Below are 21,402 nucleotides of genomic sequence, written 5' to 3' on the forward strand. Positions count from 1 at the left end.
GTTTGCTGGACCAGAGAAGGTCAATGTCACCTCTTCTGCTGCTGGCCTCTGGGGATTCCTGGAGGACCACCAGCCTCCCAGCTGCTGGGTGCTCTCTTCCAGCTGCTAGCCCCTTTCCCAGGCTTCCTTCCAGCCATCAACCACACTCACTGGGCTCCGCTGTCAGCCCTAGCCAACTCCCTGCTGCCAGGCTGCTCACCTGGCTCTCCTTTCAATCCAGCTGTGCTCCCGGCCACCAGCCAGGCTCTCAGTCACTGGCCTGGTTCCACTCCTAGACCCAGTTGGGATCTTGGCCACCGGCCCTCTGCTGCAGGACTCCCACCTGCCCCCTGCTCCCAGCCACTGAAGTTCTCTGGTTCAGCTGTATTATATTTATTATATCCCAGCTAAGGCTGGTGAAAACACTGGAATTGAGTAGACCTGGAAAGTACTCTTTCCATGAACCCAACTAAATCCATGTGGAAAGGATATGTTTGCCAGTAGTTCAGAGCAGGCTGTTAGAAAGCACGTGCTATAACTCTGGCTCCTGCCATTTGTTTAACCTCATTATTATCCACATAACACTAGCTCTGGGAGCTCCAAATGCTTCACAGTTCAAACATATAGTAAGTAGCGTGTGACCATCCCTGCCTCAAAAAGCATTCACTGTAAACCGAGACTACAACAGGTGGGAGGGGAACAGGTACAGGGAGGGGATGTGACTGGCCCAGGATCACACAGCACATCAGTGTCAGAACTAGGAACCCAGCCCAGGTCTCCTAATCCCCAGCTGAATATTTGAACCTTGAGACCTTATTGATGTAGAATCACAGAGCACACCAAACTGTCTCACTGATTTAACTGGGTCTTATGCACATGTAGGGGCTGCAGGATCAGAGATGAGATCCCTCTCTCAGTGCACCTTATGTGAGCTTATGTAAAAGGTCCCTCAAGGCCTTGGTTCTGGCTGGGCAAAGATTCCTATGGTGCAAACACCATTGAAGACATGTCCCCTGAGGTCCCTTTGTATGTTCTGGCATAAGGGGTGGGCCGAGGCTGTTCTGTGCAGATGCCAGTCAGTTAAGATTTGGAAAGTTTAAGATAACTGAGCATGGTTTGATTTCAGGAAAAAAAGCCTTGGGGGGTGGGTGTTGTTAAGTCTTCAAACATGTCAGGGACATACTGTGATGAATTGTTCTCCATGTCACGTAGAGGTAGGACAAGAAGAAATGGGCTTAATCTGGGGCATGGAGGAATTTAGATTAGATATTAGGAAAAGCTTTCTGACCATAAGGGTAGTTAAATTCTGGGAGAGCCCTAGATAGCCCTAAAATTGAAACATAAAAACTTTTATTTTCACAAGAAGTAATTGTCTCTTCAGTCATCCATCTAATTTAGAACTTATTCAAGCATAACCATGGTGCCTGGTGGCTACCATTTGTACACACATTACATGATGTCCCAAAAAGCTAATGAGCCCTATAATTACGTTAATTTTCTCCACTGATAACTGACCTTTTGCTTCTAATTAAAATAGTTATTTGTGGTTTTTTAAATATTTATATTTTATGATCAACAAAATCCTTCTTAGCTTCATTTTACATTCCATCATGAGAAGCAAAACCGAGATCATTTGACCTCACACTAAAAATTGAAAGAAACTGACCTCTGTCAGATCGAAGGCAGTATTTTCCAACAGGGATTTGTTGGGTAAACTGAATGATATGTTTTCCAGATGGTGAAGCAGGTCCTCTGGGTCCTGGAAGTTTCCTTTTTCTTCGATCAGCTTTGTTATGATAGGATGATAGGCATTTGTGGGAAGCTAAAAGACAACAGTGCTGTCTCATCACTCCATGTCTTGGTAACTAATTGTTATTTCTGTACTTAACTACAAGTCAAGCAGTAATTCAGGGCCTAATTTTCTCCAAATCTCTACGTGCTATGCAAGCAACACAGCTCCAAGACAGATCTTTGCCCCCTCCCTGGCAGTAAAGGCAAAGAAAGGGAAAATTTTTTACTGCTTAACCCACTTTCTTCCTACACAGGATATAACTCAAAGTCTGGCCCAAGACACCTTTTCAGTAACCTGAAGCAGAGTAAATTGCAAGGCTCTGATTCTGCACAATAGACCACAAGCATATGACAATAAGTAGGTCATTAGTATAACATGCACATACATTTATATTACTTTATGATATTCACACACAGTATAGCAAAATTAAGAAAGATATTAAACCAATAAATGCTGCCAAAATTCTTTTGTTCTGTTCATTAGAAATTAAGATCCCATATATCCCGTTTTCCTGGGAGGCTCTATGAAAAAGAAGAAAACTAATAGGATTTTAATATCAAGACGTTAATAGAGTACAACCAGGTTGAGACTGGAGGTTCTTTTTATTTACACTGTAAAAAACATTTTGGTACTTTAATACAGTGTTTCTCAACCTTTTTTATAAAGCACCCATTTTAAAAAAATTTTAAGTACCCCCAGATGTCTCTCATGTACCCGAAAGGGTATGCATTCTGCCAGTTGAGAAACATGATCATAAGGTAATCTGAGATCTGGACAAAAGGGCCATTCAACCTTTCCAGATTACTGTACCCTTTCCAGGAGTTAGATTTGTTTTGCACACCACCAAGTTATACCTCACTTAAAAACAACTGACTTAGAAAAACATACAAAATATCACAGAAGGCTACTACTGAAAAGTTTGCTGACTTTCTACCACCTTATTATCAAACAAATGAATTGGAACAGAAATATCGTACTTACATAAGGCATAAGAAGCCATAGAAACAAGTCGTCTGAATGAACTTTTAGATTGTACTGAATTTAGTAGTGTTTCTTAGGTAGCACGTGGTTAAACTAGGCAAATATCTAGATCAGTTGATGCACCCCCTGGAAGATTCCATTGTGCCAACAAGCGTATATGCACTCCTGACTGAGAAACACTGTTTTAAAACATCTAATGCCATACCCCTTAAACAGATGAAAGAAGAAATTTCTGGTGTAGATCTGGTTACAATTTTTCAAATTACTTTTTTTTTTAAAAAAAGGAAAAACATTTAGCAATATTTGTGTGATTTTCCCCATTATTTTAACTCCTTCCAAAATTTAACTGTTTACAACATTTTGATTAAGGTATGGGAGAGAGGGCTTTTTCCCCTTGACACCCCAAACCTACTCTACTCTTCTCTTTACAAAAATCACTTCAAAATATCCATTCCCATTAGCTGAGAACTCTGATTAGTTACAAGGGGATTAAAATAAGCATTTTTAATGAAAGCCAGATGCAACCTAAAACAAGGAACAGCTGTTACCTCCCTGTCATACACATACATTTTGATATCAAGAAAGCAAAACAGGAGTGAGAAGGGAAGCAATCGTTGACATTGACAAAAAGAGTTTTGATGACTCTCCTACCATGGGTTCTGTAGTGGTTCTCCTGATTGGCCACAGAGTGGTCGAAGAAAGCAAAAGTTGCTTGCCTGGAAAAAAGATATTTATAAATTTTAAAAACAGTTTGCTGCAATAAATATATAAATATATTTAAAAAAATGAAACCAAAACAAAAACAAATCACAGTATATCAGTGCAAAACATTTACAATGACATTCTGAAAAATTAAAGCCAAAATTATGCTATTTTCCCAAAATTTTGAGGAGTTGAGGCACTTCAAAGTGCCCATGGCTACATGCATGCCAGCACTTCAAAGTCTAACACTTCAAAGTTGCCATGGGGAAAATTAGCCTAATGAAGTGCTGCATATTCACTGCAGCACTTCATTAGCAATTTCTCATCACCCTGATTACCATGCCCTCTTCAAAGTTGGGGGCAAGTGTGCACCCAGGCTTAATGAAGGTTACCATAGGAGAATGTCATAAATGATTTACTTAGACAAAAAGTATAAACTAGATCTTTGGATGGCCTCTGGCAGTTCCATGTTAAATGTATGGTTCTTCTAAATGTGTCAGGATTTATGGATCATTTGTGACTACAAAAGTAAAACTTTCTCTCAGAATTTATTCAACGTGCATTAAAAGCATTTAAAAAATCATGAACCAAACCTCTAAAATAATGGAATTGGTTTAAAAATCACAAGTTTTTTTAATTTTTTAAATAATGAAGGTGGGTTAGGGTGTTTTTTTTTTTTTTGCTTTCCAGTTTCTGAGCCTTTCGGGTACACCTGTGTCAAGCTTTTCTTTTCAACCATGAGGACTAGAAACTTGCTTTTGCTTTCTAAATGAAAGGTGAGATTTTCACTTGACACGAGGAACTTAGGATTTAATGGGGGGCATCAAACATTGTGAACCTCAGCATAAAAAAAAAGTCAGAAGAGTTGGACTCACAGCACAAACTTTAAAAGTTGCAGAAAAAAGCTGCATCCACGTCTCAGAACATCAGCAGAGGTTGTGGGGTGGGGATGACTCACACAAGTTAAAACCCTGTGTAACACTTCAAAAATATAGGCTTCAGTAGGTGTTGGGTGTCTCCCTTAGGATCCTCTGAAAATCTCAGTCATAAGTAGTCTTGTGACTAGCTATTATAAGACCACAACAATGGAGTTTGTGGTGCAGGGTTGAATTTATCACATGGTTTTCAAATTTAAACCAAACAAGGCAAAATGAGGAACAAAATTATAATACACTAGCTCATGGTATATTGCCATCATGGGAACATCCCCAGCAAATCTTCTCAAGGTACGTCCTCTGTTTGGAATGGTACATGCAGGAAGATGTGAGACTTTACATGATAATAACTGTGTATTTATGAACATGGAAAGGATTTTAAAAGTTACACTCCTTCTGGTATACAAGAGAAATACTTCTCTGACAGTGAAACAACACACACACATAGACTAGGGCAATCTAAAAACCTAGAGCACTCAAGATCAGTAATGTAACATTCTTGTTATGAGATTCATAGTATCTATGGATTTGATGGTGTCATAGTGAAATTTACAGTAGCTTTGGATTTGATGATGTTATAGTAACACTAGTTTGTTGTGATAGATACAGCATTTTTGCCAGCATGATTAAAACATGATGCATATATTAAAACAGCATTTTTAATATTTTCAAACACAGAACTGAAATGTTATGACTATTCCTGGCACCAAATGAAGACTTTTCCAGAAATAGTTAGTCACAAGAATGACTTTAAAAAATAGGTCTGTTGTCCCTTGTGAAATGAATTGAAAGGAAGGAGTTGGGTTGTCCTAGCAATGGTTGGATTCTGCTGAGGTTTTCTTCCAGCCCATGGATGAGGCGAGACTCAGTGGTTGCCTTTTGGTGACACATCTGAGGGGCTGTACACAATGAGAAACAAACATCTCTCTTGAAACTTACAAAGTGATTGCTATAAATACTTATGCCTGCAGATGATCTACCTTTAAGGCTATTCTTAAATAGCTGAAGCTGAAGCTGTCAACACAATCTCAATTAATGAACTTCTTTAAAATCAACTTTTAGACAATCAGAATATGCTCCCACTTACCAATAGCAGCTGTAAAGTATTGTTCAATTTCCATGGGGGTGAGCGCCCTTTCCCATATGATAAACTCATCAAAAGCCCCATTTACATAGCGCTTGCTCTGATCACTCTCTGTCCCCATCAGCAGATTTGCATTGGGGTCACCATAGCTGTAGGAAACTTTCCCATTTGGGTCCGTGGTATTTAAAGTGCCATTGACATAAACTTTCAAACCTTCTTTCGAATTCCACGTGAAGAGAATATGAGTCCAATATGGGCCTGCACAACATTAAAACTCATTGTAAAATCCATGGGATCAGCCACTTTTACAGCCTTTCCTGTTCAATAAATTTTAGCTCAGATAAAATGCATTTAAAATGTATTTCATTTGTGCAGTGCAATGGAGCTATAAAGGAAGTGTCAGCAATGAACAAGGGAGCAGTGATATCACGTATATTACTCTTTATTCACAAGGAGACAATCCACAATTTGGCTGAGCCCCTATTGGCTTCAATGACATCTTGATGGAATATTTCCTCAGACTCAACTACAATTACATAATTCATACTATAGTCCAAAATCTAAAGTCCCTATCCAGTTTTATTTCAGGCAAAACTCCTACTTCAATAAGGGCTTGTCTACACTAGCTCCCTACTTCAAAGGGAGCATGATAAGTAGGGTGTTGGGAGTTTATTAATGAAGTGCTGTGGTGCATATGCAGCACTTCATTATGCAAATTACCCCTCCCTCCCCTCCCCCCCCCCCGCAGCAACTTTGAAATGTTAAACTTCGAAGTGCCGGCTTGCATCTAGCCATGGCTCACCTGCCAGCACTTTGAAGTACCAGCGGCTGAGCCGCAGCTAGACGCAAGCTGGCACTTCAAAGTTTAACACTTTGAAGTTGCCACAGGGGGGAATTTGCTTAACGAAGTGCTGCATACGAACTGCAACACTTCATTAATAAACTCCCAATACCCTACTTACCATCCTCCCTTCGAAGTAGGGAGCTAGTGTAGACAAGCTCTAAGGGCTGCATAAGGACCTCAGGAGTAGAAATAATGCAAACAAAGACAAATTAATGGTTGCTGCAGATTGTATGTCATGGGCTACGTCTACACTACAGTGATCTGTCAGTGCAAGTTACTGTTGGATGAGATCTTCCAATAAAATCTTTCTTGACAGATTACATCTACACTCAAAAGAGCAGATCAAAAGAGCATCCACTCTCTCAACAGAAAGTGTCCAGACTGCCTGGCTGCTCTCTCTCTAGAAGGGCCAACCAGAAGCTCAGCAAACAGGACTGCCCAGAGAATCAGAAGCCCTGTTTGTCAACAGAGCACCCCCTGGAGCATCTACATAGCTTTTTTGTCTACAGAAACAGTCAACAAAGGTGTTGTTCCTCATTACAGAGAGGCAGAACACTGTCAGCCAAAGTGCCGAGTTCTGTCAACAGAATGTCAACAAAACATATTTTGTGTGTAGACTTTCCTCGAGTTTTGTTGACACAACTGGGGTTTTGTTGACAAAACTCTCTAGTACAGATGAAGCCATGATGAAGAGGTCATGATGAAGTAGCCACTACTTACAATAACTATCACATCGATTAAACTAACTACATACATGCAAATTATTCTTATTGAACAGCTTCTCTTGAAAACAAATGATTACACTTCATCAAAGCCACAGAGGAGTTAGGTAAGGCAATGTTATCCCCTTTTTATAGGCTGGAAACTTGGGGCAAAGAAAGGTCTCTCTGCCATAATTACAACCCATAATTCCTATTAGCCTGTGCCCTTTTAGAACCATTAAACTTCATTGCTTCTCAACTAGTAACAGGCATTCTGTATGAGAATACAGAAATAAGACACACATTTTAAAATACATCCTTACCATACAAATGGCCAAGATGTATCATATAACCATGGATGGCTTACCCAAACGGGTTACTAGAGGGGTTTAAAATTAAAGAGAATGGGAGCTGGACTCTTCTCCAGCTTTCAAAGGCACTGAGAGAGGACTCCAAAGGCTTCATCCTTCACTTTTCACTCACTTTTTTCATGTATACCCCTTCACTGATGTCAACACACTTTTTAATTCAGTAGGGACTGGGGAATGAAGAATCGGATTCTTGGATAGTGACTTGAATTGTAACAGTGCTGTACACAATGCCATTAGCATTCTAACATTTGCTTTCTCTCTTGGGATGCGAAGCCTCTCCATCCTTCAAATATCCACCTATGTCTTCACTTTCTAGATATGGGAGATGTGGTCGTCACTGCTATATCTTCACTCTGAAACCTCAACATAAAAATGAACTTTACCTGGTGGACTAAAGCTTGCCTCCCACTTCGTTGAATTCTCACGGGCATAAAATTCCACCGAGCCTTCATCTTCACTTGAGCAGATTTTGAAACCATTGGAAATGACCTGTCCACCATAGGCTGGTGGAAAGTTAGACTGCTGCTCCTGAGTCTTCCAGAAAAAGGAAAATGTGACTCCTATGGAAGCAAATGAGGGAAGTGATGTTGCAAATGAGAATTAAAAAGCACCAACCATCTTAGGGTACACACTACAAATCTGCATGTGACAGCATATCTTCAGCTGGCATCAGCGGGACTAGGACTGCTTAAAGCAATGGAGCTGTTAAAATGTAAACCAGCTAAGGATCTGCCCTCAGGTTTATAACAAATGGACATATACAGACTATCATAATATCCACTACTACCCAAGTATCCAATCATCGTCAGAACTAAACACACATTAGCCACATTAACATTTTAAACTTACAAAAATCTCTTCATATAAATGAGGAGCTGGTTATGTTACTGTTCTTACAGTATTGTATTGCAACTGTAATCCTGTGATCATCATGTCTCTTCCCTCTGGCTATTGCAGGGCCCAGAACAGCAGTGTGACACTTTTACAGCAAAGGAAACCAGCTTTTACATAGCCATAACCAGAAACCTTTATTTGCCTCAATCTGAGATTCTCAAATCAGCACAAAAATCAAACATTCCCTCCCGACTACAGGTGCAGTCCCACAATCACTTGCACATGTGTCCTGTGGCACCTTAAATATAGCTACCCGTCCGATACTTGCACATGTGAATAGCTTTGCTCACAACTAGTCCCACTAAGTTCAGCAGAAGGTTCTGGAATATTCTTGTACTATAAAATGGCACAAATCTGCACACTGATAATGGTGTTTCTTTAATAAAGGGGGCTGGGAATGGTGCTTGAACTGTAAACAGCAAAGGAAGCATCTCTCGCAGTGCAGTGGTGCAGTAAAGAGGCTCTGCAGACAGACAGAAGCAATTAAAAAGAAAGTAGCTAGACTAACTGCTTCCTAAAAACATGTGTCTTGGGAGAAATAATGGCATGAAGTGCTAAGAAGAATAAAACCTGAGATGAGTGCACATAAACAAGAGAGTGAACTGGAAAGAGACTTGCTGTGCGCAGTCAAAACATCTGCTTTGATTATTTTAGTTACAGTTATAGTACTTGCAGGTTGACTAAATAATACACAGCTTTAGGCTGCCAGGTAACAACACAGCAGAGTATCCCAGCTGAGACCTGAACCCAGCAGTTATTCTGATGGTTTTCCAGAGAATGTTTATAAGTGTTTACCTAATTCTTGCTAGTGTTGGGAAAAGAGCAGGCAAGCCCCAACCCACTCCAGTGTTCAAAAGCTTTCCCTCAACAGCTGCCTGCATACACTTCTATGATGAGGTGACAACCCTACAGAAGGCATGAGGAGTCCTTTAAGGTGCTTAGATGGGCCAACTGACCACATAGGTTGGGGCAACCAACCCATGGCTCTCTTTGAGCAATTAAATGTGGTTCCTACTCAGAGCCACACTCTGGAAGTGCATTGGCCACTTCACACACACACCCCAGCGCTTGGACGCATGTGGCAGCAGTGGTCATGGCAGCTCTGGGGCGGCCTGGTTCTGGAAGAGGGTAGGGTGTTTGGGTTAGAATGAGAGGCTGGGGGTGCCTGGCTGTGGGGAAGGGTGTGGGATTAGGTTAGAGCATGGGGAGCAGGGAGCTGGGCTGCCTGGTTCTGGAGGACGGGAGTGGGATTGGGTTAGGGTGGAAGGCCGGAGATGCCCGGCTCTGTGGGAGGGAAGGCATTGAGCTATGCTTTATATATTTATTTCGAGCTATCAATTAATCGATAGGTACTTTGCACTTTTTCCATGGTTCTTGCTCCCTAACAAGTTGGCCATCCCTGACTTAGGCTGCACCTGGAGGAGCAGCCAGGAAGCGATAAGGACAAATCAGAGATGAAGTTCAGGTGGAGACAAACAGGAAGGGCTTGGATATAGCCCACTAGCTGAAAGCAGAAGGGGGCTACAGTCACCCTCAAGTGGAGAGAAGGCCACATAGGAAGTAGCCCAAGAATACATCAATAAGGTTTAGGACTGTATAGATGATGCATTTGAGTTCCCTTATTAGCCACCGGGCATTGGTGCTATCAAGGTGCAGTAAGTGAAAAGACTGCTTGGGACAGTGGGTCCCAAGGGACTTTGATAATCTGGAACAGAACAATGACAGCTGGCTGGAAGGCCAAGCCACAGGAGCAAAACTGCAAGAGCGAGACTGGAACAAGTTCCTGAAGGAAAGAATGTGGACTGGCAGAGCTAATCCCAGGTGCAGCCATCAGGAGGTACTCCAGTGGGGAGCAGCGCATCCTGTAGCAAGTTATTACAAATGTCCCAATATTCATGTTGTTGTATTTATGCTTGTGAAAAGGATACAGACTGTTATTACTAAATAAATAGCATATGCATATATTGCCTTTCTAGTTGATTGGTCTTTTTCTACATAGCACCTAAGCACCATTTCGAATGCGCCTTACACATGTATGTAGAAGAGTCATTTTACCTACCATTAAACTGCTAGCTGGCTCTCACTAGCTTCCTAGTTATGGATCAGTATGCAAACAGCATCAGCCCTGTGCTTGTCAAATCTCATCAGTGTGAGTCAAAGCTTCTGAAAACAGCTAACCCCAGCTCAAGGCTCACTCCAGTTGGCTTTAAGAGCAGATACAAATATTCTAAACAGCTCTAGTCAGGAGCAGAATTTGGTTTCATGTCTCATCTGAAAAGCAGCTGTTGCAAGAAACTGCGTTCTCACAAAATCCTGAGGCTTTGATTCAATACTAATTCAGAGAAAATAGTCACGTGCTGGAAGCATCAGATCATTTGGGTTTCCTTTGGATATCTGCCATATAAGTAATGACTTTGCTTCCTGTGTGATATCATAAGCCAAGGTGAAAAAACTGTCACACATTCTCCCAAAGGCCAACTATGTCTACCTTTTGCAGGTTGTTCAACCCAGGTTTTCTTGGTCCAAAGCCATCAAATATCCAGTAGATGCCATATAAGCATCAAGAAAAAGAAATATAGCTCAGGAGTTTAGAATAAAACCTTACATCCTCCTTAAATGCAATTTTATCACTTTTTGCAATGCTGAACTTAAAAGGGAAATTAAATGAGCTCCTTGTAAACTTCCTCATAATAATCCACATAGAATTTAGGAAGTAAATCTGTCCAGATAAGTTTGGGTGTGTATGAAAATTCTTAGTGGTCAAATATAAATTACATCCTGTCTCAACAGACGTCTGTAATAACTGTGGACAGGGAGCCCCTCTACAGCCAAACAAAATACAACAGAACAGAAATAGACAGGAGTGGAGTGAAGGCGAAGCTGAACTATACAGATATCTTTTTATAAGAACCTTATTACTTCCAATAACATACATAGGACTTTTCCAGATCAATAGCAAAATCTTCACAATATCCTCAACTCAGATGAGAGTAGAGATTCACCATTAAGGAAGGCACCTACGGTTTTATGCCCCTTCATTGCTTCTCGTGAATTGCTTCATGGCCTCATGAGTGGAGAGCAAAAGCAACTAAATCCAAGCATACTACTGACTGCTCTGCAGCTCCAGAGGCGGCCTCCACTTAAACAAAAACACTAATTCAGTTTAAGCGGCGTCAGCCTTGGTAGCTGCAAGTGGCTCTGGAGCTGCAGGTTGCCAACCCCTGCCCTATTGTGTAGACAAACCCTGAGACAGATTTAAGTTATTGCTATGCTCTGCAAGAATAGACATCAGCCTAAGTATCTTGCAGTTCCATTAACCTTCTTGATTTCAAGTCATGTAAGTCCCCCTACTCTGATTTTTTCTTCACCCTTTAGGATTTTAACTATGATGAACCAAAAAAATTTAAAAAAATTAAAAATCAAAGGCAAAACTCCTTCAACAGTGCAGAATTTATCATGGTTTTAAACCCAAATCAAAACATCTGCCACCCCAAAATTTCCTAGGAGGAAGGACTAAATGTTTGCAGACACCTGCCCAAGGCATAAAAACCTCCAGTAACTTTTCAGTGGCCTGGGGCAAGTTTTCAATTCACAAAGCTATTGCCCAGAACCCAGCAGAAATAAGAATAAAGAGATAGAGCCTACAATGTAATATAGACTGAGATATTTTAGAATTTGAATGTCCAATACCCATTAAAACTACAGGCACCCCCAGGATCTGAGTGGTGCCAAACCAGAGAACAGGAAGTTACTCACCTTGTGCAGTAATGATGGTTCTTCATGATGTGCGTCCCCATGGGTGCTCCACTCTGAATGTCGGTGTGTCCCCGTACCGATGCTTGGAGATTCTTCCATAGTCATGGTTTCCCATGCAGCGCATGCGCAGAAGCATCTCCTCATTCTCTCTGGCATGTGTGTGGCATGGGTTCCTCCGTTCCTTCTCTATCTGACAATTAGACCAAGACGCTTCAAAGCAGGAGAAGGAGGGAGGGAAGTGGAGCAACCACAGGGACACACATTTCAAAGAACTGTCGTTATTGCACAAGGTGAGTAACTTCCTCTTCTTCTTCAAGTAGTGTCCCCATGGGTGCTCCACTCTGGGTGACTATAAAGCAGCAGTCACAGAATGGAGGTGGGTTTGGAGCTCAGTCAGTACCACAGTAGACAGTACAGCTTGGCCCACTTGGAGAGAAAATGCAATGGAAGATGAGAGAGCATAGTGCCAAGAAAATGTATTGCTAGAAGACCATGTGGCTGCTTTACAAATGTCCATAAGAGGTACATTCTTGAGGAAGGTAGCAGTGGAAGACATAGCGTGGGTTGAGTGGGTCATGATGGCACCCGGAAGCTCCTACGATGATGTGAATAACAAGTGTGGATACAGGAGGAGACCCACTTAGAATGTCTCTGGGATGAGATGGGCAAGCCTTTGGACCATTCCATGAGGGATAGGAAAAAGCAGGAAGACTGGCGCCATGGCGTCATATGGCCAATGTAAAAGGCTAATGCCTGACAGACATCTAACATATGCCATGCCACATGTGCTGGTTCAGAATGGAGCTTCGGGAAAAACGCGGGTAAGTGAATTGGTTTATTAATGTGGAATGGTGAGGAAACCTTGGGTCGAAACTTGGGATGAGGTCACAAGGTGCTCCACCATGTAGTGGGGCACAGCCATTAAGGCAGCCAGTTCCCCAAAATGTGTGGCTGACATGGTCACCACAAGAAACAAAATCTTCAAAGACAGGTGAAGCCAGGAGCATGTTGCTTAGAGCTCAAAGGGAGACTTCATAAGCAGTGAAGCACATGATAAATGTTCCATATGGGAACCGGAGGGTGGACTGATGGACAGGTGTTTTGGAGGACCGTTAAAAAATATTTGGTGATAGGGTGGGCCAGGAATGAAAACTCCTCTTCAGGTTGGTGAAATGCCACTATGGCTGCGGTGTCCACCCAGACCGTGCTGAGGCTAAGGCCTGACTCACGCAGGTGCAGAAGGTAATCCAAAACGATAGGCAAAGGTATGGTATGAGGAGGCATGGAATGGTGGGAGTCCATCCAGTGGGAAAACCGCCTCCATTTATGAAATTGACTTGAGCGTCAATTCCCATCTACTATTGACAAGGATTCTCTTTAATCCCTCAGAGCACGTGGTTTCTGCATTGTGGAGCCATGAAGGAGCCTTGTGTGGAGATGCATCTTGAGGGGATTGGGGTGCAGAGTGCAGCCAAAGTCCTGAGACAGAAGGTCATGGTGAGGAGGAAATGGATAAGGATAGTGACATCCAAAAGAAGTAAGGTACCAAGTCTGTCTGGACCAGGCCAGGGCTACTAGAATGACGAGGGCTTGGTCTTGTTTGATCTTGAGTAACACCTTGTGGAGAAGCAGGATGGGAGGAAACATGTACAAAAGAGGCATGTTCCATATGATGACAAAGACGTCCCTGAGGGAGTGCCTCATAAGCCCAGCTCTGGAACAGTACTGGTGACATTTCTTGTTGTGTCTGGTGGCGAACAGGTCTATGTGAGGATAACTCCATATTTGAAATATCTGACTGAGGGCCGCCGTGTGACATTCCTATTTGTGGTGGTCCATGAATATGCAACTCAGGATGTCAGCCATGGTGTGGAGTACTCCAGGGAGATATGTAGCTAGAGGGTTGATCTGGTATCAGATGCACCACATCTACAGCCTTATGGCCTCCGCATTGAGACAGCAAACAGACTCTCCCTTGTCGGCTGATGTAATACATGCAAGTGGTGTTGTCAATAAGAATGCCAATTTGCCAGCTAGCAGCCACTGGAAATGTTTGCAGACTGCTCAAAGTTCCAACAGATTGATATGAAATGTTTGTTTGGTGAACAACCACCTGCCCTGTACCGTATGAAAACCCTGATGCGCTCCCCAGCCAAGGAGAGAGGCATCTGTGGTGAGAGTGACTGACGGTGATGGTCGGTGAAATGGCATGCCGGTGAGAACGTTGCCTGGACGTGTCTACCGTTGGAGAGAAGCTAGAACCCATGGAGGGATTGCCACAGACTTGGAGAGTGGGTCCCTGGCTGGGGCATAGCATGAGGCCAGCCATGTCTGAAGTTGACCATGTAAGTTTGACCATGTACGTGGTCGTGGACATATGGCGCAGTAACAATACACAGGAGCGTACTGTAGTTGTAGGTGACAGAGGCACCGCCTGAAAGAGGTCGCACCAAGTGTGAAACTGTTGAATGGGCAGGAATACCATGGCTGTGATGTTGTTTACATGAGCTTCTATAAATTTCAGAGTTTGAGTAGGATGAATTGTAGACTTGGCATAACTGATATTCAAGCCCAAGCTGAGTAGGAGGTGCATGGTAATGTGCATCACGTGTCATGCTTCGGGAAGCAATGGTCCCTTTATGAAGCAGCCATCCAGGTAAGGGAAGATGACGACTCCTTGATGACTCCAGTTCTGAGATGTGTGTGTGACAAAGATAAGCAGCCACCACTGACAGAGTTTTGGAAAACACACATGGTGCTGTGGGTAAAGGCTGAATGAGAGGACCTGATTCTGATAGTGGGAGCACCCCACGGTGAAGCAAAGGAAATGCCTGTGAGCTGCTTGGATGGTGATATGGAAATACTCATCGTGTAGGTCGAGAGCTGAGAGCAAATTGTTCTTGTCCAGGGCCAGAATAATGGTAACAAGAGTCACCATCCTGAACTGTCTGTAAAGGATGTACTTGTTGAGTCATCTGAGCCCCAGAATCAGTCTCCATCCCCTACTCTTCTTCTGAGTGAGGAAGTAGATGGGATAAAACTCCCTGTCCCAGAATTCCTCAGGAATGGACTCAACTGCCCCCAAACTGAGAAGGTCTTGGATCTCCTGATCGAGGAGATTCTCATTATAAGGATTCCTGTAGAGGAGGGATTCCCAACCTATGGGTCAGGACCCAAACATGGGTCACCATTGGATTTGTTCAGGGTCACCAGCCAGGCAGTTCCCAGCTGCACGTGGCTGTTAAAGAAGCCATTTGCAGTTTCTTAACACTGCTGCCTCAGGCAGATATGTATCAATAGAGATAGCTGCTGTCTCCAGCAGCTGTCTCTATCACTAGAGATAGCAATTATCTTATGCCGAGGTGCTGAAAGCTTAACACTTGAGTTAATTGGTTTTAACAACTGTTACCTGCTGTGAGCAGGTGGGCCGGGAGAGCCACCCAGCCTAGCAGCCCCAGTGAAGAGTCTGCAGGAGGATGGGGAGTGTCTAAGGATGGGGTCATTTAGGGCTGAGGGGGGGGAATCTAAGGCTGGGTGTGGTTTACGGCTGTGGGGTGGTCTAAGCCTGGGGGAAGTTTGGGGCTTCAGGGAGCATTCTAAGCCTGGGAGTGGTTTGGGGCAGCTGGAGGGCTTAAACTGGAGGGGCTGCTGGGGAAAGGTCTAAGGCTGCAGGCCATTTGGGGCAGCTGGTTGCGGGGGGTTTAAGGCTGAAGGTGGTGTTGGGGTGGTGGCTTGGGGCTACTTTGTGTTCAACCCCAGGAGCAATTATAAAATAGCCATGTGGCCCCTAGTGAAAAAAAAAGTTAGACCCCCGTGCCTTACACATTACAAAGACTGCTTCCATGTCTTTGATATTCGTAGTGATCCAAGGCAAGCCACTTAATAGTCTCTCGCAGTAATTTTCAACCCCCTTCTCCCTTCCCCCTTTTGCCCCTGCCTTCCATATGTAGTGGTTTCTGAGTTTTCATTTTTTTAGTTTGTGACTCCTCCCCCGACAGCCCCTCCAGCCTCTGCATTTGCGGTTTAAACCGGGGGCAGGGCGGAGTGGTTTGAGGATGAGTCTTTCCCCCACTACAACATAGATTAAGTGTAATAATAAACTAATAAACTTATAAATAAACAGTGGCATTTTATTAATGTATTTTCCCTTTTTAATGGAATAATTTAATACATAAACATGAGGGGGCACAATTTTATATTCTTGCCTCAGGTGCAAAATTAGCAAGTTACAGCACTGATTCCCCCCCTCCACCCATTTTTTAATTGCCTTGAGTCACCAAGTCTTCCTGAATTGTCAAAATGGAAAAGGTTGGGAACAGCTGCTGTAGAGGGACAGGGTATGGGGTGCAGAGCTGAAGGGGATGGAGTCTGCTTTTTCCACCAGTTACAAAACCCATTTGTTTGTGGTGGTGAAAGACCACTGACACAAGAAGGGGTGGAGATGGTGGAGGAAGGGTTGAACAGTGCCCTGTTGGAAGCAGTGGATGGGACCATTGACCAAATTCTCAAAACTGCTGTTCTGAGGGTTGCGAGTGGGACGCCAAGGGCTGCTGGCTTTGATGCTGCCTGCTCGAACGATGGTGCTGTGGCCTGTGCCTTTGATGTTGCTCCTGGAACTGGGGCTGTTGCTGGGGCTGTTGGTATTGGTTCCGAAGATGTTGGAACGAAGAGTACTGGGCTCATTTGACTGCGGGCGTGTACATCCATAAGGTATGCAGCTTTGTCCTGGAGTCCTTCATAGAATGAAGGACCTCATCAGTTCTGTCAGCAAACAGATGCCTGTGGTCAAATGGAAGGTCTTCAGCCTTACGCTGGAGTTCCTTGAGCACCCCGAGGGGATAAACCAGAAGGTATAGTGCATGATTACCACTGAGGTGGTGATGCATGCCACCATGTCCATGGCCAACTGCACAGCCATGCTGACGATGCTGTGGCCCTCCTTGCTGATGTTGGACAGTGTCTGGCACTGGTGTTCTGGTAGCACCAGGACAAGTTACTGCAATTTGGAATAGTTCTGGAAATTATAATACACCAGCATGGCCATATAATTGAGTGTGCAGAGGAGAAGAACGCCAGAGGAATATACTTTCCAGCCCATAATGTCCCCCTTTTTGCTGTTTTTATCCTGAGGTGTAGATCTGAATGATTTTGTCTTAGTACGGACCGCGTCCACTATTAAAGAATTAGCGGATGGGTAAGTGAACAAGAATTTGGCATTCTTGGGTGCTACAAAGTATTTCATTTGCTGGTGAGGACAATGGACGCTGGAGTTCGCCACGTGGTCATGGCTGGGTCTGTGATGGCTTCGTCCATAGGTAACGCCACCCTGGAGAATGGCAGAGGTTGCACTGTACCAAGTATCTTGTACTGCTTCACCAGAAACTCCTGAGTGTCCTTGTGCAAGGACTGAGCCACACAGCAGAAAAGGTCCTGGAAAGACCAGGCCTTGTTGGTGGAAGGGGGTGACATGGAGAGTATCGCATTGTCTGGCAATGAGGAAGATAGATGCAAAGGGGAGGCCCCTTCCCTTTTGGAGGAGGACCCTTCGGTACCGGGGCAGACAGATGGAGGGAACTGAGCCATAGATGGGCACAACAGAGGTGGGCACAGTTCTGACACTGAGGACGGTGCTGACTGAGTCTGCCAGTGCTGTGTCACTTCAGGCCATGAGGACCACTGCTATTCTGGCTAGGAATAAAGGTGAGCAAACTATGGTGGAGGCAGGGGATGATATTGCATAGTGTCTGGAATTGGTCAGGCATCCTGCCAGGATGCACAGGGTTTGACTGATGTAAACAGAATATGTTGGCACCATCAGCTCTGGCACCAGCAATGAGGGGTCGAGTCTGAAAGCCGAATGATGATGCAGAGTGGTGGGATTGGCACAGGGAAGCCGACAGCAAAGGTAATGAGCAGTGTCAGCAAGACAGTGCCATATCAGGTAGCCGGCTAGTCAATAATGACATCGGCACTGGGTCCCTCCATGCCAGTCTTTGTGGTGTGAAAGGGGTAGACAATGGCCATGCCTGTGGCAGTTCCATGATGCCTCCCTGGTGATCAAGAATGGGGGGCGGTATTTGCCCTAGACTTTCGCAAAGCACTCAGTTGCAGAGAGCATGAGTGATGCCGTTTTCTGGCAAACAAGGCAGGAGGTGCACACACTGGAGTGGTCTGCTTTGCCTTTGCCAGCAGTGGGCTTGCCAGTGCCAAGGGTGTCTTCAGTGCTGCCAGTGCTCCCAAGTTGATGCTACGTGTTTACGTTTCAGCACTGAATGAGCCTTTTTTCAATGGTGCAGGCAAGGATGGTGCTGGGGAACCCAGACAGATCCTCCCTTCCAGCGCATCCCATATAGATGGTGCCAGAAGCCAGGAATGAGCAGGAGAGGGACCTGGATCAGCAATGGGAGACCCTCTGGAGTCTGTGGGACATTTGGACCCCTCAGCCCTTGGCTGCAGGTTTAGCTGCTAGCTTGTCTGGGGATGGTGGCTGTAAAGACTTCTCGTACAAGGAAGTCTTGAATCTGTTAGTCCAATCCTTGGGGGCTCCTGCAGTCAGACTTGAACGGTGCACAATGGACTGTGTTTGGTGGCCTTCCCCAAGGCACTTGATGCGAGACTTGTGGCTGTCTGAGGCAGGCATGACATCTTTGCAGGTGGCACACTGGTTAAAGAATTTTTTTTTAAATGCAACAAGTAGAACAGGGTGAAAAATTTGGACTAGGGAAATGGCTAACAAATTAACAACTAACTAACTAATCTTTGAACTCTTTTGTGGAGACTAGTGAAGCTCTGTCTTCAGCCAAGGACAGTAGAGAAGGAACTGAGGTGTTCATGCTGCTAGCGTGCCAGAGAACACGAGGAGGCACCTCTGCGCATGTGTGGCACGGGAAAACATGGCTATGGAAAAATCTCTGAGCCCTGATGAAAGGACACACCGACACCCATAGTGGAGCACCCATGGGGGACACTACTCGAAGACGAATTTGCTGAACCCCAGGAGGTCAATATTGTCTAGCAACATTACCAACACTTCCACTGCTTACTGGGCTCTTGAGATGATATTAAGGGGTAAATTCAAGCTAAATAACAGCACAGAAAACAGAGAGCCAGGACTGGTGGCAGTAAACAAACTTCATGGGCCTATAGAAATCTTGGCGACACCCATGATAAGTGGACATCTATGCTGGACCACAGATGTTGCCAAACCAGAGAGTGCCAGACTTGGAGGAGTCTACCTGTAATAGGATTTGGGCATCCAAAGCCCCGAGGGCAGCTTTAATCTCAACCATAGTGTCTAATGTTATTATAAGAGTCATGGACTGGTGCAGGTACAGATCAGGTTAATGCTACTAATACCCAGCAATCTATGATCCAATTTTCCATTCCCCGTCTCTGACAGAAATCTATGTTCCCTGAGTAAATTTATTATGAATGATGAGAAACTGAAACTTGGAGAACCTTTCCCCACATTTTGACAAGTTCTGGCAGAGGAGATGTGAGGAGAGGATTGTCCAGTGGTTAGAATACTAGCCTGCTGTGGATCATTGTTATAAGGAGGAGGGAGAAAACTTGTTCTTTTTGGCCTCTGAGGATCGAACAAGAGGCAATGGACTTAAACTGCAGCAAGGGAGGTTTAGGTTGGACATTGGGAAAAAGTTCCTAACTGTCAGGGTGGTCAAACAGTGGAATAAATTGCCAAGGGAGGTTGTGGAATCTCCATCACTGGAGATATTTAAGAACAGGATAGACAGACGTCTATCAGGGATGGTTTAGACAGTAGTTGGTCCTGCCATTGGGGCAGGGGGCTGGACCCGATGGCCTCTCGAGGTCCCTTCCAGTCCTAGTATTCTATGATATGATTCTATTTATATCATTCTTCTCTTCCCATTTTCATTTTCTGAATATTTTGGTAATTTATGGTTTTAATATTCTTGTTTATGAAGTGCTGGAAATGGCACCATAAAAATAAAATTTATTCTGATTATAATGTTATAGGTGTAGAAATAATGCGATTTACTGATGATGCTTTTATTTTCCACTGGTATGAAAAATATATGTAAGATATGGTATTGTGTAAAGAAACATGCTTGTAGCAGAACACTGAATAAACTCCTCTACTCCTCTATTTTCCTTTAGCAACTAAATATTGACTGTTGTATGAATTCTTACCACTTTTAGAAGTCATAACATACCATATTTGCTGCACCAGACCACTATGAACAAATCTTGTGTCATGTCTTGTCAGTATTTTAAAGAATGGCCTAAATTAAAAAAAGCAAGAAAATTTGAAATAAACACCGCCTCTTAATTTACCCATCTGGCTGCGGTATTGCAGAAGTCACACCTCACAATCACTTGCAGCATTCCACCTGGATCCCTACAGTTTCAATGTATTTTCCATTGATCTTACAGCTCCTTTGTTTACTCTTGTAATATTTTCAGTCCTTTTCTCTAAATCATTACCAGAGAATTTGTGACTTGCCCCATAATTTTATTGGTCATTTTAATCTTCTACAGCATTAACATACTGTGAACACTCTAAAATATTCTCAGTGGAAAAGAAAGGCAGAGTGGAGAGAAGCAAGCTACAAATGGACAGATAAGGGAAAACCCTCAAAGATGCACACCACCATTTGTTGTCTATAATCTTTCCAAAGTACATTTTTCAGTTAATGTTGGGGAAGCACTGAAATGTATTGCAACTTTTATAAAACTTTGGCCCACCATCAGGCCAGCCAACAGTGAGCGACAGCCCAGCCCAGGGGCCTAGATGATGCAAAAGGGCTAGGAGCCATTTATACTGCCCAGGCCTGCTGCAGGGTTTCTGGTATAGGCCCTGAATGGATGCTGAGTAATGCTTCATGATCAAATATAAATTACACCCCATCTCCAGCTGCTACTAGTACCTCATGGTTGGCCCCAGCAGAGAACTGATGCAGCCACAGGAGAGGAGCTCCTCCCAGGCAGTTCCAGCAAGGAGCAGACATGGTGAGTGGGGAAGTGGCCAGAAGCAGGTTCAGCTCCTTGGCAGTGGACCAAAAGGTCTCTTGCTGCTCCCACCCTGAGCACCAGCTCTGCACTCCCACTGGCCAGTTCCCCAGCCAAGAGGAGCTGGCGGGGGCAGTGCTTCTGGTGAAAGAAGCCTGCATGGTGCACTGTGGAGCCTCATGGCTCCCTCACCCAGAAACCAGACCAGCTGGCAGCTCTCAGGGCACAGCACAGTGCCCCAAAACAGGCAGGCATCAGACAACCTGCATTAGCACTACTGACCAGGAGCAGCCCATGTTAGCTCAAACCCCAGCTCCACTCTGAGCCCTTCAACCCACTGCCACTTCCTGCACTCCAAACCCCTCACGACCTGTC

At 44.1% G+C, this 21,402-nt stretch overlaps 1 protein-coding gene across 3 annotated transcripts in view; it reads right to left on the bottom strand.

Moving 5' to 3' along the window:
* ADGRD1 (adhesion G protein-coupled receptor D1) overlaps positions 1-21,402 on the bottom strand; it is a 382,252-nt gene that overhangs the window by 334,268 nt on the left and 26,582 nt on the right. For all 3 annotated transcript variants that reach the window (XR_012648032.1, XM_075012922.1, XM_075012921.1), the window contains 4 exons: positions 7,773-7,949; positions 5,477-5,731; positions 3,404-3,468; positions 1,646-1,801 (listed from right to left, as the gene is read on the bottom strand). Coding sequence is in view for 2 of the 3 variants with exons in the window: in XM_075012922.1 (XP_074869023.1) it covers positions 1,646-1,801; positions 3,404-3,468; positions 5,477-5,731; positions 7,773-7,949 (653 nt within the window). In the remaining variant the exon portion in view is untranslated. The remainder of the gene's footprint in view (positions 1-1,645; positions 1,802-3,403; positions 3,469-5,476; positions 5,732-7,772; positions 7,950-21,402) is intronic.

Source organism: Carettochelys insculpta, chromosome 18 (assembly GCF_033958435.1).
Source record: "Carettochelys insculpta isolate YL-2023 chromosome 18, ASM3395843v1, whole genome shotgun sequence".
In the NCBI taxonomy this organism is placed as follows: domain Eukaryota; kingdom Metazoa; phylum Chordata; order Testudines; family Carettochelyidae; genus Carettochelys; species Carettochelys insculpta.